The sequence below is a fragment of the Strigops habroptila genome, chromosome 9 (assembly GCF_004027225.2).
Source record: "Strigops habroptila isolate Jane chromosome 9, bStrHab1.2.pri, whole genome shotgun sequence".
Taxonomy (NCBI): domain Eukaryota; kingdom Metazoa; phylum Chordata; class Aves; order Psittaciformes; family Psittacidae; genus Strigops; species Strigops habroptila.
The window spans coordinates 34,038,992-34,057,991 of NC_044285.2; the positions used below are offsets into that span (position 1 = coordinate 34,038,992).

The 19,000-nt window shown below is 39.8% G+C and overlaps 1 protein-coding gene across 7 annotated transcripts in view; it reads right to left on the reverse strand.

Annotated features, from left to right (window-relative positions):
• Nucleotides 1-13,773: 13,773 nt before the first annotated feature.
• KIAA1210 (KIAA1210 ortholog) overlaps nucleotides 13,774-19,000 on the reverse strand; it is a 61,820-nt gene continuing 56,593 nt past the window's right edge. For all 7 annotated transcript variants that reach the window (XM_030498122.1, XM_030498117.1, XM_030498118.1 and 4 more), the window contains one exon: nucleotides 13,774-16,015. In XM_030498122.1, the coding sequence (XP_030353982.1) occupies nucleotides 15,843-16,015 (173 nt within the window). In that variant the 3' untranslated portion in view covers nucleotides 13,774-15,842. The remainder of the gene's footprint in view (nucleotides 16,016-19,000) is intronic.

Genomic DNA, 19,000 nt, shown 5'->3' on the forward strand with positions numbered 1-19,000 from the left:
AATGCTAGTAATAAATAGTTTTCTCTATGTGACATATAAGAAATTCATCCACATGGAGGTTTTAGCCTGAGTAGAATACGCAATAATAGACAACATAATAATGTGGAAAGATTTTAGCAAGTCTGCAGACAGTCTAGAAAATGTGAATGCTGAACATCACAATTTAGACTGTAAGTTAGTTTAACAAAGCAATTGTTATTCAGGCTCTTCCTTGGATGAGTCAATGATTTGTACTGTGATTATTAGTACTGAATGTACCATCTAAAATTCATTTTGAAAGATTACTGAAGCATTAATGATTTAAAAGTGGTTTCTACAAGTCTTTTTTATCAATGAGAAGCCCAAGCACTATCAAGGCTAAAGAGCATACACAGAGATTTTCAACATAGCGGAATTAGGGTGTTTTCACATGCTTTTACATTGTTTTTTACTCTTCAGTGAATGATGACTATATAATATTTAGGAAATCAGGGTCAGTAGAGTAAATGTTTCTGTAGCAATGTGGCAGACACACCTTTCATAACTCATAAAGTCACTACTGGAAGGGCACAACTGGGTCACAGAATTGCATGGTGGGATGCTGCTTTCCAGTTATGCAACCAGGGTAACTAAAGGTTAGAGCAAGCACTTGAATAACGAGCTTTTTGCCAGAAAGAGTAGAACAGAAAAACACAGTGTTTTTAAATGCTGGCTTCTGAGCAGCAGCCGCCTAACGTGTCTAGTTAGGAGTCATCAAACCAAAATAGAACCGGATGCGTCAGAACTTTGAAGAATGGCAGTTCAACATCCCAAAAGAAAAATACATCTGCTTGTATTCCAAAAGCAGATCCTACCGGTTCTCTCATTCCTGCAGATGATACTAGAGCCATTTGCAGCGTGCTGCTCAGCTTTTTCTCCCGGCCCACTGTCACTGGCTTTATCACTCATCTCTTGTCTTTTTACTTTCTCCATCATCCAGCAACATTTTCAACTTTAAGGAATTCTACAGTCTGCCTCTGTTCTCTTTCCTACTTCTGTTTATATATTACTGGGTTACTTCTAATAAATATAATTATTGCAGAATCCTTACCTAAGTAAGTTCTGAGAGAGAAAGAAGAAAAAGAAGAGAGAAAGGAAGTTGTGTTTTCACACTATAAAGACTTTCCAGGTTTTGGAGGGCTAGGACCAAAGCCGCAGGCACGAATCATGGCATTAACTGACAAATAACTCCTATCAAGTTTGGGGATATTAGTTACAAAAACTGAACACTATCACAAAGAGACTAAATAAAACAGTGCTCTTTCAATCACAATTAGATCTCCTGTTACAGCTGCACACCAGATAAATATATTAATCAAAATGACCTCATTTTAGGCATGTGTAGCAGTGTGTTATATAACCATGTTAAGTATGCTATTTTATTTCCCTCCTGCCAAGGGGAAATGGTGTTTGTCTTACAAGAGTTCCAGATAAGTCTGGTTATAAAGTGATGGGGGAAAGAACAGGAGGGAGAGACGAAAGTGAGAGAATTAATAAGCAAAATGACTCATTCCCCGAGTGCAGAGGTGATGTTACACTCCACTTAAATCTCAGTTGCTCTACAGGAAGCTAATGTTGTCACCAGCAGTCTCAGTATTCCTAACATGCCCAACACTCATCAGGATGGGAAAAACAGATGTGTTACAAGGATTGAAACTACGTCTTTTCAGACCTCATCGGTTCACAGCATTCCTGTTTTGTTTTCAAACCTGTTTGTGAAGGCTGCCTCCATGAACAAGGAGTTTGCAAAATCCCCTGCCACACTTTTTGTTGCTCACTTCTTTGGCATTCAATTCATTATTTTCTAGTGCTACTAATGATGCTTTAAGCAAGCTCAAAAGCACCCTTAAAAGTAGAATACATCCCCACACACACATAACAAGGCTGAGACTCATCTAGATTTATACTGCACTACAGAAAAAAGGACGAAGAGGCATACATTTTTGCAATACAAGATCACTCAGCCAGAGAACTCTGATAAGCGCTGAAAATGTGAAAAACAAATGGCAGGGTATGCATTTCCCATTTGCTCAATACACACACATAAAAGAAACACTGTGTAGGCTTCACTGCAGCATACCAGTGCGTCCAAAACGCAAAGGTTAGTTACATAAATGATAAGGCGTGGGCTTAAATGCTTCATTCAGCTTGTTAATTACTTGCTTTGTGCCCTGAGCCAATGTTCTGAAACAGGTTCATCCAATATTGTGTTGCTTCCTCTGAATTTTCATTTAGTGTATTAGGCTGAAGTGCCGGGAACAATTTGTTGCAATACCTAGGAAGAGTCTGTTTTCTTTTCATGCAATCTGCAGAACAAACTTACTCAGACTAATCCACAGATGCTCTTTAAATGTCCTTGCTATTTCAGAAAATTATGAAATTTAATTCTTAGAGCCTTCTCTTTAAATAAGGGAACTGCTGGCTGCATAAGCATGTATGTATTATTGGCGTATGCTCTGAGTGTTCTTTCTTTGTGTTCTTTTTAATCTACAAATCCAAAGCGAGGAAATGAATGGTGGTATGCTAGAAAACTCTCAAAATAAAATACTTAATATGTCTTTGGCAGAAAACTAGCAGAAGTTACATTTTAATAGTAGATGGAAATATTTCCACCCTCAATTTCGTTAACTAGGATACCTATTTGATGCTGTTCTTTAATGCCATGGCTACGAACAAGCCTTCGTTATTGAACAGCCTGTCCTCAAACAGACAGACCACCTATCTATTTCATGAGATGTGCAGGCAGAAACTGGAAGTTTACAATTCCTTACCTCTGTGGAAAAAAAATCATATTGTATTTGGAGCAAACTGTAGTTTTACCATGAGATATCTCATCAAGATTGTACCTGGGAACCCTGTCTAAGATTTACTTCAAACAACAGAATTTGGTTTTGAACTAAAACTGCATAACTTGCCTTGTTTTCATCACTGTACACTTGCAGAAATCTTGATTTCTAATTCAGACATGGGCTAAGAAGCCTATTGAGACCTTGAATTTAACAGCTACAATGAAGGGGAAGCAAACTGAATGCGAACATTTCAGAAGCTTTTGACTACCTGCATTTTGAAAAACTAATGAATATCCTTCAAACCTCACCTTTCTATTTCTACATGAAGGCTTCATCTTTTTCCTCTGCGATAAGAATGCCACTTAGAGATTTTTCTGAGTCACAAATGCAGATTAGCATTTGGATTTGAATTACAAGTCAAAAAAAGGAGGTTGACTGAAACAGAAATCTCATCTGGTCCATTATATGGACCAACGGCAAAATACAGATTGCAGCTGCAAACCTGGGCTGAAGCTATCTGGCAGTATGCCCTGCTATGTGAAAGGTGATGAGACTATCACATTGCCACTCTACACATCACCTGCTTTCTACATCATTCTCCAGATTTTTCAGGAGTATTATTTCCGAGGTTGCTCGTTGCCTTAGGTTCTGCATTTCATATTTTTTTTCCCTACTTGTACTGGCTTGCTTTACTTTCCACATTTTGTTATTTCCTACCCCTGGGCCATATCATATCATTTCATCAATATTTCATCTGAACTACTCCCTACTGGAATCAGTATGGATTTCTGCTTAAAAATTGATACCACAATATGGCCCCACATTTCTATCCTTATGCACCTGTTCCTCTTGAGTTACAGTCCCTCTATGTCTTAATACTTCCACTCTTCACATTGCTCCGAACATCAGAGTATTCCTAACTGTATTTAAACTATCAAATATAATTTCTGAGTTAGAACATGTATAAAAATGCCTTTTCTGTTGGCAACTGAGACTCAACCACACTATTTAGGTGGTTTCACTACACAGATCACTTTTGTCTTCAGGCAAAACATTGTTTCTTCAAATTGAAGATGAAAACTGCAATTAAATATAGGCCACAGATGTTCAGGATGCAGAGGACAAAAATATAGGTTTCATAACTCCACAGTTATGCAACCAGTTGCTTTTCACATATTAAAATGAACATTTAATTTTATGCTCTTATTTATCTTAATCTAAACACAAATAAGCCTATAAAGGGTCCTTAAAATAGTGGGACTTAAAGAGGTTTCTGATCTATTTTAATCATTGATAACACTTTCCTCAAGATGTTCATTGTTTTCTAATTTAACTTCAGATCCCCAAATACTCAGACATCCAGTTCTCCATTGCATTAATGAGACACGTAAATAACTCTGAGGATATCAGTCACAGATTTGGTAATGGCAAGACTACTTTAAAACAAGGTCATTATATATAAACATTATTTACCTTACCTACTGAATCTCATTTAAAGTGTCTACCCTGATAGTCAAAGTCCTCTCTAGGACTGGCTGCATGACACCCCGCAGCAATGAAACTCTCATCTCATACAGCACAGTCATACATGCAAGAGACAAAATTTTTATAGCAGCTGAGTCTAGGCTATGGAATTTAATCCCTTAGCAGATAAAAATGATCAGGGGACTAAACACTTTCTGTACTTACATAAAAATCCTTTCCTTCAACTTAGCTTCCCTCTCGTAAATCACACATATTAATTCTCTCACACAAAAATAAAGCAGCAAACAAAACAAGTTGTTCTGTTTGCTGACTGTAAATGGAGACAGAATGCAAAAATGAGAGAATGTTCTTCTTACAACTATTTATACTTTCAGCCTGGTTTTCTACAGAAGCTTCACTTACAATATGACATTGCCTGTCCATCATCTCTGATAAGTTCTGAACCAGGTGGCAGATTTTTAACCATTCTCTTTGAGATTTCTACCACCTCCTTTCAAATTTGAAACTGCCAGCCAGTCACCCAACACGCATGCATAAATCCACACACAGGAGGTGGTGAGCTTCCAGGTGTCTCTGGACTAGCTGCAACATGAACAACACAAGAGACGGTGGGACAGATGCAGTGGGAAATATGGAGGAGAAGGTACACAACTCTGTATTGAGAGCAAACTTCTTCAGTTTCAGCATTCACAAAATTAACTTCTTAAATATCCAGGAGACACTTGAATACTTCATCAGTATAAGCACAGTGCACAGAATGAGAAATACAAACTGAATGGCTTGCTCGGAATAGAGCAATTTTTTTTTTAAACTAAGGCCATAAAGCACTATCTTAATAATAAAAACAACCACCAAAAGCAGAATAGGAAGACAACAGGTTTGCCCAGAGTCAATAAAGGCAGTCAATTCCCAAAACAAGTCATTTTTTGTGATGAATGAGATAGGCCATGTAGATATGTCCATTTGTATTTTACATCACAGTGTGAATATGCAGAACTGGTATGCTTTTATTTTTAAGCTAAGGAAGCTTAATTCAGACAGAACACAGAGCCTCACAACACCATTTTGCAGCCATTTTAGAAGCCGAACTGCACTTTGGAGAATGCGGATAAGAAGAGCTAAGAGCCTAAGATTTCTTAGAACAAAATCCATGTAAACATCTAGAAGAGCTCTTGACCCGTTAGCAATGTCTGAGGAACTGGAAAACTACACAAACAAGATACTTAAAAAACTTGAATTACAGCTGCTGGTATAAAAACCTAATATGTGTGTCTGTTCATTCTGGCCCCTACAGCCTTGCAAAGGCAGAATCAACTGTTCCCAACCTCTGAAGAAAATCTTCATTCATCTCTTCTAAGAATCTGACACAAGTCGGTTGGGTTTGTCAGGTTCAGCCAAGCTGCATGAGTCGGGTCACACGAGTCAAGAACAGTTCTACTGGTAACTCAGAAAGACAGAGACAGAGAGATGGTTGTTTTAAAACCCCCCATAACAGCCAGTCTGAATCTGGCAGGGCAGTTCCTCTCCACAGCACAAAGCAAGCTTCTCACAGTTTCTAAATGAAGCACAAAGTCCTTAATGCAGTTACTAAATGAGAAGTGGCATCTCAGTGGGCTGCCTCAGTGGATTAATTTTAAATGCATAATTCAATATAGACCCACATAAACCTTTTTGAATAGAAATAGGTTATATAAGCACGTTGTTACAGCATATACTGCAAATTTAAAGGCCAGTTTGACTATAAATCAACTCTATCTTTTATTAATATTTTCACCTTCCCATTGGTTCATTTCTCTAGCAAATGTGCTAATCAGATTGCTTTCCTCACTCTTACATTGAGATGCCTAAAATAAAAACAGCATTTCATTGCCAGAGACCAACATTTTCCTCAATCTTTTAAGAAAAGTTTATGGCGGGCTTTTTCTGTGGAGGTAGGTTGCATCGGTGATAGTTCAGCAAAGGCTGAACTGAAAATCCTTCATTTCACATTGGTCACAGTTAAACACCCACAAGTGCCAGAGGGACCCATGTCTCGCAAAGCCTTGTCTCACAAAGCAGAAAGATGTTGTTCAAGCTTCTACAGAAAGCCAGTGCTAGGAGGCAAATTTGCAGCCCTTTTTGGTCCCAGGAAAAATCCTTGGGCAAGTTTAATGAGATATCAGCTAAGAGCAAAGTGGGACAACTCCTAAAAGCAAGGCAAAAACTCTGTGTCTACTCCTCGCCTTCTCTGGAGCCAAAACACACACTCCTCAGGGAAACCAGAATGGAAACCAGTTTCCTATTTTTAGCCCTTCCTAGCAGGACAAAACTGGCCTGCCAGCTTTAGGCACACTGGCACTTTGGCACTTCCGCTACAACAAATGGTCACAGGTTAACCAGTTTAGCTATCATTTCTGTGCTTTAAGCCTACAGCTGTTAACTGATCATTCTTAAGACTTCAGAAAGCCAAAATAAATTGACCTACCTCAAAACTATTTCTCATGTGGCAGATGAATCATTTCCCATAAATCAGTTTCTTCCAAACCAATAAGGGTACACTTCACTGCACTACCAAAAAGAAAAAAAAGAAAAAGGTTAGTTTGATGATCCCAGAAATACAGAGATAGTCATCTTCTGAGCCAGCGATTAATACTGCCTTCAAGCAAGATAAATCTCTAGCCCACTGAATGCCAGTTTTGCAAAACTGAGTAGCAGCTTCATCAGTTAAAAAATATGTCCAAAGCGTTACTACAATTTATTATTGAATATAATCAGATTAATTAAAGCCAGAATGCCAGGCTAGGGCTATTAGTAGAAATATTTATGATTACTTGTTGATAGTAGCAGCTATTCTGCTATTAGGCTTTATATTAACAACTGAGTCCAAAATGAACACGGTTTCTAAGAGCTAGATTTCATGGGTTTAAAAACAAAAACAATCCTCCAAACATCCCCAGGCTTTGAGGGAGTTCAGATCCAGATGTGGACTAGAGCAGCGCATCTGAATCACAGTTCACAACACACAGAACCAAAGCCTGAATTCATGTACGTTCTGAACTCTGGAGAACTTGATATCTAGTTCAAAATGCAGCTTCCTATCTTGGGTCCACCATCAATGTAAACATAAATGAAGAACATGCTGTGAATGACTGTGGAAATGCCTGTGCTGTGTTTTGCAGGGAGATGCAAGCTTGCTCTGCATTCTTGCAGAGTCAGGCGGACGTCAGTAGGATCTAACTTAACAGCCATTACACCACAGGCAGCGTGTTACATCAGTAATGCTGTACAAGAGGTGACATGTGGTGGCACCCAGCCTGCTGCCAACACACATCCCCACAGTTATGCATGTGAGCAGAGTTAGCTGTGGTCAGCCTGTGAAACCTCCCACCTTGTGAAAGTCCAGTAGAAGAAATGTCTGCAGTGACATCGAGGAACTTAAAGAAGCCAGTAAAATAGTATTTGTAGTAAGAAACAGCTACTAATTACAAGTTCTGAAAGGGCTACTTAGGAAACACAGATATTTATTCAAATATTTTTCCACTGTATACTATCAGACAGGGTGCAATTGGGGCCATTTCCCCCAACATCAGCATAGTTCTGGCATAGCTAGGAGGAGACTTGAACACAAGTTATTTACTGAGGTTTATTTTCGAGCAATGCAGAAACAAAAAGGCCCAATTATAATCTTCTTTAGACCAAACTAACTCCATTGGCTTTAGTAGATTTGTTCCTGACAGAGCTGTTCCTGAGATCCAAAAGAAAACCCAAAGTGCCACTTAGTACTGAAATCCTTCTTGCTATTTTACATTTCTTTGGAAAATTGCATAAAGTCTGTGGTTGTTTAAGTCACTCAATGCAAGAAAAAAAAAATTTGCTGCAGTACTGTGGTTACAGACCCATACTGTTCATAAAAACAAATGCAAAAGTCTAGCAAAAGGGTCGGTTCTGTCTGGAAAATGGTGGGTTTTACCTTCTCAGTCGATACAAATGTGTGTGCACACACTTCTAAAATTCCTATTATTAAACACAGTGAGAAGACTGACAAGCTGCCTGTCCAAGGCAAAGAAATGAGATGTTCCAGCCACTCTGGACACCGCCAGCATTGCTGGCTCAACTTCTTTCACATGGTAAAAGAAGCTACAAGAAGTTCATTTTGAAGACCAGGTTATTATGCAATGGCCTTGGTTACATCAGCACAGCAAGGGAAGCACTGGGGGAGAGTAAATAAATGTCAAGGGTCTGTGTCTGCGAGACAGCAGCTGCCTGCAGAGTGCCTGCAGGAAGCCAGCCGTGGATTACTGCCAGGGAGAGCACCAGTGGCACCCGGCCAGCACAGGCATTGCCACCCTCCTACAGCAGCAGAGCTCAGACCACGAGACTCTGGTACCCACAGCAGCCCCCAGCACTGTGGATACAGGGCTGGGGCTGGACGTGCCAACCCCCTGGTTCACCCCACTGCACCCAAGCCAGGTTTTGCAGCACTGCTGGTCAGGACAGAGACGATAAAGCAGGGAAACAGGCACTGGGACACAAAGTCTCCACAGAGGGGTCCAGGCATCCCACTGCTCCATCCCAGCTCCTTCTGCTAAGCCATTAGCTTCTCAGAGAAACAAACTCTCTTTCTGAAGGAGTGGCATGCTCTAAAAATGAATTGGCCATGGCTGTACATTTGTATTACCTAATTTTTGAACCACTGCCTTCAAAGGAGAAATCCGTAAGGAAAAGGATGGAATGACATATAAACCAGCATTAACAAATTACAAGGCCAGGCTGGATGTGGCTTTGAGCAACCTGGTCTAGTGGAAGATGTCCCAGCCCATGGCAGGGGGTTGGAGCTAGATATTCTTTGGGGTCTCTTTCAACCCAAACCATTCTATGATGCTATGATTTCATGATCCATGCTAGAGTACTTTGCAGAACTTGGACTTTAGTAGCAAGTCATGCTCTGAAACTATTAAATAAATAGTAAGTAAAAAGTGTTGCTGATTCTTCGAGCATTTTACATCCAATGTACATATTCCCAGTTATTATTCTACCATAATATGTGGTACTTCTCACAGCCAAAGCTTTTATTTTATAAACATTGTGAAGTAAGGAGGCAGTTATTTTTATAAGGGATCATAACATTAAGAATGCCTATGTAATAAATTGTCCTGTCAAAGTGGAAAAAAAAAAAAAAAAAATGAAGCTCTGTTCTGATTTCCTTTCACACAAGTACAGATCACGCCACTCATATTTGGGTAGAACTCCGTTTACCAATGAAATGCTCTACTAAAACAGATATATATCCCTCCTCTTTGAAATATGCATGATTCAGTACCCAAACTGAGTAAATGCCTCTTGCGTTTAAAACACAGCTCTAGTTTAAGGCAGATCTAGCCTAATTTGTACATCTAGGTGTGACAGAAAAGTCACTTTATTTCCTCCTGGATGAATAAAACATAATTCCACAGCTCGTGAAATCCAGTGAAGTTCTTTCACCCCACATGCACAAGTGGCAAAATGCCCTTTGGGGGGCATATCACCCCTCTGCTGCTTCTCATCTGTCCTTTTGCTCCCTTTGCCCATGTCAGCAGCAACGTATTTGGCACAGCAGGAACACACACCACGAGGAGCCCAGCAGCGACATCTCCTCCTGTTTCCTTAGCTCTCCATGGTGCCCATGACATCATCAGGGAAGGCTGCTGCATGCAATTTACACTCTATGGAAACACAACACAGCCCCAGGACTTCCACCCTTTCCCATACATTGCTGCAGTTGCTACAAGTGAACTCATTGTGTAACTTGGAAAAAGTTACCTCAATGCCAGAGAAACATATTCCTGAGCAATGTGGAAAACTTCTAATTTTAAAGCAGTCAACCTCACCCTTCTGTGTTGGAAAAATACCTGTAAATGAAATCTAATTTGGAGGCAGAATTGTATAACAGGGAAAATGTAATGAAGTATTATCTTAGCAAAGTAGGTTAGGTGAACTTTGAAAAAGGCGGTGTGTCAGTATTCATAGGTGTGTGGTCTGGGATTTCACACCTTTTCTTCAGGTTTCTGTAAAATATGGCTGACTACAAACCAGGTTAAGTAAAAATTGAGTTTGAACGCATAAATGAAAAGTAAGAATACTTAGAAAGAGAAGCTGTGGGGGGGTTTTTAACAGAACTGTTCTGAGGCACATAGAAGAAATTCTGGAATGAGAGTTTCAGGTACCAAACAACCTTGTCTGTTTACATTATTTATGTCAATCAACCCCTTCTTGCTGCCTTTTCATTTCTACATCATACAAAATTATATCAATGAAATACTCCACACCTCAGCCATTTTCATACCTGTTTCTTGTTTAATGACAAACTTGGTTTATAGATCAGTCTAAGAACTGAGAGTTTAATTCTGTTTAAATAATCTTCCTCTAGATTCTTCTTCTTTTAATTGCCTCTAAAAAAATAATCAGCTATTAAAATAGCTTCTTTTTAAATCTCTCCTAGCACAATAACAATAATGATAGCATCTCACATTTTCCATAGTTAATGATCTGCCCCTCAAGTCAGGGAAAGCTGCTAAACTTTGGCTTAGCTCACTTCTGAGAGGCTGCATTTTTAACACACAGATCATACAGCTGTTCCTTTTAAAGCGCTGGGCTGCTGTGGATGTGACCAGCAGGTCAGAACAGGCTTTGATTTGCAGTGCAGTCAAAGTACTCACCTGCTTAGTATGGTCCAGAATAAGGAACGATTTCTGATAACAGAGTTACCTCTCCTGGACCATATAAAGTGGGAATGTACAGACTGCATCAAATGAAAATGAAAAAAAAAAAAAAAAACAAACCAAAAAATAAAGCTGCAGATGGCAGTGGGCATCTCTGATGTATTTCCATTCATTTACAAGAACATCTGAAATTCTGCTTCCTCATGTGCAGAGAGATGCATAAAGAGCTTCACTACTTAAATGCCCCTTTCAATACCTTTCCACGTCCCTAGACATATCCCATTATGGAAGAGTAATTTGAATTGTAGCTTCCCACACTAAGCCTTTTGTTTCTCAATTTGAACTGCCATTCTCTCCTAGTCATTCACCTTCATCCAACCATGCTCTTTCATCCAGCCAGCTGGAAATACCTGAGCAACCTTTTTGTTCTGGGCAGATGCATGGTTTTGCGTACCAAGTTCAGAATTCACAGTTTATTTCACCTGCCTACTTCCATAAAAGACATTTAAAAACATTTTCAATGAAAACCAGAGGTTTCAGTCAACCTCTGCGCCAAGAACTAACCCAGACTGTAACAACAGCCTGTGACAAATATTGATGCCTTTGGTGCAATACTTCCTAACAACATATAGAAAAGATAAAATGCAACAACTACAGAAAGCAAGAAGTCAGGGTCAGAATCCTAAACAGATGCTTAGATTTCCCAAATACGAGAGGTTCCACATGGTCATTACTAACATTCTGGTGATGGTTGATCACGTTTCTCAAATCTTATATCCAGGATGAATCTTTAACAAAACTGTAGGTAGGTTAACACACACTAGAGGAAAAGACAGAGATTTTTGCCTTATTTATTAGGCTGCTCATTACCGGTATCCTCCAGACATATCACCTTCCAGTAGCAGTTCTAAAGGACAAAGTATTGTCACAGGCTAATATCTTTCCTGTATTGATCTCAAAAGCACTTAACGGAGCAGGTGGCACAAAGTCAGGAATTACAGCTTTTCTAAGCTGAGAGCATCTATTGTAATACTTGAAAACAAACTGCATTTAATATTTTAGACTGCAGCACTTAAAAAGACATAATGTAATACTAGTTGGGGGGGCCTTCTCTATCTAAGCTTTCTAACATGAAAAGGGCTCGTGTTTAGTGTTTTCAATATGGTCAATCTTTCTCCAGTATTCTAAGACTTTCCTTCTAGGTATGGTAATTTGAAATGAGTATTAGCTCCTCAGTTATATCTGAAGTCTAGAATTTATTCTTTGTGTCTGTTTATGGAGATGTATATGCAAGATTCTCCTAATAAAAGTGTTGTCAGAGTTGTGTTAGAGCAGAAGTGTGTAGCTTTGGAAATTTTGGAGTTTTTTTGCCTCATTTAAACTGGCTCATTCCCTCTTGTCCACAAACCCACTTAATCACAAGCAGATTCCCAGCTGGATGATAATATAACAGTCTCTTTCTGTCCAGGTCTTTACAGCAAACTGTTACAGCAAAAGGAATCTCTGTAATTTACAGCTAGGTGCACACCTACTTGCTGTTTGTTTCTCTAATCTCTTCTGTAAAATCATCGGTTTCTACACCCAGCTGGAATGAAGATCATCCTCTAGCCAGGCAGCTGTTGTTATAAGCAGCAGAGTTAAAATGCCAAACCACAGCACTCTTTTTGAACACGCTCACATATCCTCCCATATGGCCCCACTGCAGGACTGAATTCACCACATAACCTACCTTTCCTCATCATCGTCACCAATTTTCAGGGGCTTGTTGTTACAAAGTAAAGGGGTTTTTTCTACACTTTATAGCTCAAAACCTCCACCAGATCACACATAGAAATACACCTCTCTTTCAGAACTCTCTGCATCCAGACCTCTCTGCATTAATGGAATAATGCATGACTATCTGCATTAATGAAAGCCTCCAGTCTCCTGACTGTAATAGCACACATCAAATGCACGCTGAAATCTGATATCCAGAGAAGCCCTCTGCACCCCTCGGGGATGGCAGCAGCACCCTCTGCTGTCACACAGCAGCACCAAAGCCGGCTGGAGCCCCAGTTGCTGCACTGTGCACAGGGAACTTCAGGGACAGCTTTCTACATCCTCCACTAAAGATCCTGATCCATTAAACCTCACAGTGACATTCTGCAGTGAGCTCTGCACTTCAAGGCACCTTGTTTTCAAAGACAGTGACTGTGCCTAGAAATAATCACCCAAAATGAGCTTCCTAAATTAGTTAATTGCACTCATCGAACACCTAAAAACTGCACTAGGATGACAGGAAACCAAAGCCATGTCAATGCAGCTAGCAACTTCTAGAAATGCATCAATAAATCACTGATACTTCAGTGAGTATCTTAAAATACCATTGTCTAAACTCTTGCAATTATATGAGACTTGGGTTTGATTTTTTGCTCTCTGTGCTTTTTGTTCTCTTAGCTGCAGTGAGAAACTTGAAAACATTAATTTCAGAAATCCAGAAGGCACATCAATTTCACATGTAACATCATATGATTCCCATGTGGTTTTCTTCTTTTTTAAAGCAACCCCAAAATGTTTTACAGCAGCTGGCCAGCAATACCAAAATCCAGTCACTGACAAGGTTTCCTGCAATCACAAGTGTTAGCCTTCAAGCCAACCCTGTACTGAAGGACGAGTAACACCAGAATAGAAGGACAGCCATCAACTCTCCGGTGATGTTTTAAACTTTTACATAGATAGATTTAGAAAGTTCATTAGCCTGGCCAGCTGTGTCGATCAGTCCTAGGCCACACAAAATCATCTCAAAACAAGATCTATGCAGTATATCCATGTTTAGAGTCTATATTGACCAAAGACCTCTTTTTATTTTTTCCTTAATGAATGAGGGCCATCTATCAGTCTTCCCAGCAATTATTTCATCACTGGCAACAGCATTTACTTGTAAACCAAATATGGGAATGGAATACAAAAGGGGTTCCTTCGAGCCAAGGATTACAAAAACATATATACATACCAAACATAAAAGACAGAAACAATATTAAGATCAAAAGCAAACACAGGGAAAGAGAGATTATAGTGTCACTTGCAGTACTTTGGGTGAAGGATCTCAATCCACACTAATAAAAGGAGAAGAGAGTTTGCTGAACATAGAAATGCAAGTATTTTACACAGGGTCAGTAAGCTTGTGATGGGATGGCAGCTGTACAAAACCTCAAGAAACCAAAGCTGAGTATGCTCATATGCATTGCTTAAACGTTTCAGAGAAATACAAATGTTTCAGTTCTTTGTAAGTGAAGATATGCTTCCTAAAATAGAGAAAAACAAGTAGTAAAATAGGTGTGGATTACCAAGCCAGTGTGAAACTCTTTCTGGTGTTAGTACAAAATAAACACTATCTATACCTTCAGTGAGCCTAGTTGGGTAAGTTTGCACCTATATAGTAATAAAATAAAAAAAAAAAAGAAAAAAATAAAATCACAGTCAAGCTCCTAATTAGCATTGTTTTCAAATTGCAAGAGGTACATATTAAATTCAGGCCAAGACTGGAAGATTAAAGCCTTGCTTGAGCTGATCCAAAACTCAATTTTTTGTTTTGCAGTTAATCCTATCAATAGATAATATTTACCTCAAAAATACCTGCCAACTTTCCAGCTAAAAACTGTCCATCAGCCAAGCCAGCCTTCAAATTTTGCACTGACTGTAAATAAAAACTACATAAATATGCAATGCTGCAAAACCTGACAAGGACCAGTAAGTGCCACTGCCACTTAAGCCACTAATACCATTTTACAAAGCTTCTTTTTCAAATGTCTGCTTCCTTCAGAGTCAACAGCAAAACTTCTGCCAACTCGACTGACTGCAAGGCCAGGCCCTGAGAGAACAATCCTTTCCCAGCTGCACATTCTGAGACTGATGTTAGGTTACTGGTTAAAGACTGATGAGGCAAGGAGGAAAGCAGATGCCCCTTTTATCACTAGCATTAAACACAACTGCCTGAACACATATCCACATGAAAATGGAGATTAGACTGGCATTTGTTGAAAACAAGATGCCACCTTCTAGGTAGCAAATAGTTCCCATCCCCAACGTACTCTTTAAGAGAGACAATTGGCTGAGGAATCTCACAAAGAATAAATCACTATTTGCCAAAATGAAATACTACTTTTTTTTTTGGTAGAATGCCCAAAGTATTCCAGATTTCCAAAGGTGTAACCAAAAGCAGAGTATATGTTAGAGTGTGATGGCTTTCCAGTGCATTGGAGAGAACAAGTGTGTGGCTCTGGGCCATTCCATCAGGCATCAATGAGCAAAGAACAAGACCCACAGCGCTGAGACTTCAAACCACCCAAAAGTCAGAACTCACAATACTGTTTAGTTCTTACAGCTATCACGCAACAGATCCATTAACAATCAGAAGCAAAGTCAGACTGCCCATCCCAGAGCATTAGAGAACGAAGTGTGATGATCTCAATGCCCATGAGTCACAATGCATCAGTGCCTGGCATTATATCTACTTTATAGCACGCGTTAACTTCTTAGCCAAAGCCACATCACACAAAATACTGTATGGTTTGCAGAAACTTTAAATACATATTTTGCAAGGGAAAGGCTTCAAAAGCCTGAAGCATATCTTCTTAGAACATCACTATCAGATGTGTAAGGATATAATAAATTGATCAAGTTTTCCTAGTATTTGGTAGTAGGAAATGCTCAGCTTCCTTTAATACTTCAAATTAAGCCTGCAGTGGCATTTCTTCATTGTGTATTTACATACAACAGTCTGATCAAGAGTTTTAAGGCTCTTATTTCTCAAAAAAATGGTCACAGTAAAGAAGGGATTAAGTGGAGTTAACACAGCTATTGGCAACACAAAGAGGGATGTTCATGTCATTTGCTATTGTACAATCTGGGGCATTTCACTCCACGCTTTGGCTTTCTTCTTGGCCAGGGATAGCCACAGTGGTTCAGCAGGGCTGCACGGTGTCATTGGCAGGCTAGAGGAATGTCTTGTTTCCTTTTCAACAGCAGGAATCACAGATGCTTCCTGAGCAATAGGTCCAACTTTACCTGCCAACAACAAGATATCCATCAAGCATCAGAAGGCTAGAGAGTTAAAAAACTCAGTTTCTGCCAATAATATTTCCTTCTCTCTAAAGCAACTGTTTGCACAGACCAGAATGTTTATGATTCATTAATAAGTCAGATTCATTGTTAAACTGGGTATCACTAGCACTACCTGATCCACCTACAACGATGGCAAGGACTAGCTATTGCAATGGAAAAATTGATACTAAGCTCTTAGTGAATAATCTGCCCATAAAAGAATCTTCTCCTCAGTCTCAACAGCAAGTGTCTAGACCCTGATAAATGAAGAAGTTCTTCAAAATTCTTCAAGGATGTCGAGACTACAGCCCCAGGTTTGGGGTTTTTTTAATTCATGTTCTTGGCTAACTTGTTTCTTAACCTTTGCAAACTCTTAATTTCCATGACAGTGCACAGCAAAGAGTTCCACAGGCTTATTCTGCTCTGTTAGTGCAAGAAAATCTAGGAATGAGACTCCTGAATATGCAGGAAAACGGAACAAAATATCTGCAGGGCAAGGATCACCCCAGCATTGCTGTGGGGTTAAAAGTAACCGGTATATGTTTTTCAATGCTGAAAAGAATTAAAGATATTTTTTCCATCTTCACTGCTGGCACAAATATTGCTCCAGCAATATTATTAAATACTAGGTAGGGATCAAATCAGTGCTTTATGTTCTTGGACTTGTAAGCCAAGAAGGTGGGATTCTGGTGGGGCTACGTGTTCCTCTTCATGCAGCCTAACACAAGCCTGTCACCCTCACAAAGGATAGAGGAATACAGGTAACACTCCTTGTATCCTTGTACGGCTTTGAGTTACTATTTGAAAAGGCGGCCTCCTCCATCCATCTTGTTTAGAAAATTTTCAAGATTAATGTCTGCAGGCAGAGAGCCTGGAATGGGGCCTAACAGAATGCAGCTCTGAACAGATGCAGCTCTCATTTCTCGAGACATGGTTCACAAGTGTCTCAGCATCACGCTCTCTCCATCCATTTCAGCCCAGGCAGTACTTCATTTCTGTGTGTAAGTCAAACTGAAGAAAAGTCAAACTCTGTCTCATAGCTGATTAGTCTGTGTGTGGCATGTGGCAGGTAGGATGAGGCTGCTGTGCTCCAGCACAAGAACAGAGGCCACATGGGGGCTTAGGCAGTGTTAAGTACAAGAAGCTTGATCTTGCTTGCACTGAAATCAATTGAACATGTCCATTAGCTCCATCAGTCACACTCCTGAGCAAAGCCAAAGAAGTTCCCTATCTCCACTCAAGAAGCCTCTGGTATTTTAAAAAATCCTAGCTCCTTGGTAGCTCTTGCAGCAGGCAAGCTATACTTAGGAATACGGGAGAAAGTATACTATCCATTAAACACAGGCTGCAGCTCTACATACACAGCACATTTTTCAGAAGTATCTAAGGTGACGTAGCAATTTTACTGCAACTTTGATTCTGGAAATCAGTTTTCACATTTTGGAAGACTTCCTTCATAATAAGCAAAAGTAAGTCTAAAGCCCTTTGCATGTTCTGAACAGCACAAGGTAAAACAAAACCCAAAAATGGTGGCTCATGACTATACAAGGAAAGATAGGCTTTGGGACAAACCTCATCATGCTCATGGTGAAATGGGAGAGAGAAGAGGCAAGCTAAATAATCTTCCCTTGGTTATGACATGGGCTGCCACACAGCAGTTACAAAACAGTCACGCTCGGTAGAATAAGGATCTGATTTCTTGGAATTCTCTTCCAAACTTAGCTGACCTTGAGCTGCCCTGGCTCTTGCTGTTATGTGCAGGATGCATGCATTGCACAGAAAACTTCAACTATCCATCAAGAAAACTGCTAACAGGTAACATAAGCCAAAAAGCATGATCCAAATTAATAACTCCTCTAGATTTTAAATCTACATCCTTTCCACCATGAGCACCTTCAACTTTTCAAATTGCTAGCTGTGCTAATGGGAACGAAATCAGAGCAGAGGAGAGTTTACATTTGGGATTCCCAATTTCCTAGGCATGTGCTGACGGTGCTGAACATTTCCTAAACAATAGGGCATAGTTTTCTGAGCAGTGGAGGAGTATTATTTTCCTTAAACATCAACACTGATCAGAGCTCTTTTTGGTATTCAAGGAGTGGAAGACTAGAATATGCCTATAAATGCTGTCCCTAGAGGGGAGGAAAGTCATTGGATGTGTCCTGACTGGATAGCCCCTAGGCCAATTCTTGGGAAGAGGTGATGCAGAAAAACTTGTAATTCTGCTACAAGGACCACAAGTGGTGTAAGTTCTAGTAAGCAAGCAGCAGTGGAGTTCTGTGGGGTTCTGAATTTTGACTGAAGGCTGCTGCGATTCCAAGGTTAGATGATTCAACACATAGAAATCCAGTTTGTTCGTGCCAGCCATTCAAAGGAAGACCTTCTAATCTGAGCAAAAGTCTTGGCCTGTTTGCATTTCATCTTTCACTTTGTACCTACAACCATAAAATGAACCTGTCCTGTAACAGAATCCTTTTTAAAAACTATTTTATTTTAATCACACACACAGAGTTAGCTGGCAACTGACATCAGAGCCTGTGTTGGTGCACATTCTCAGTTGGTCAGCTACCTGTAGTAAGGGAGAAAGTTTATTTTGTAGGACACGTAGATTCAAAACCAGATACCAGCTCTATAAGCAACTACTACAGGGAGCAGGCACAGAGGTACCCTTTTATATCTCTAATACGACAATTCTGGATGCTGGTGGATTATAAGGCATAAGCGGGCAGGTGCATGAGCTCTCTCTAGACAGCATCCTTTACTGCAGTGTCACCAAGAGGAACCTGGAACAGAAAAGCCACTGCTCTGACACAGTGGGGCATTTCTTATCTTCTTAGGCAGTATCTGAAATCAATAGCTTTCAGCTAGCACAATATGCTTTTACAGCTGAAGAACTGGCTTATCTATATCTAACTGGAGCATGTCTCTGAGGTTTGGCACCACACTGAG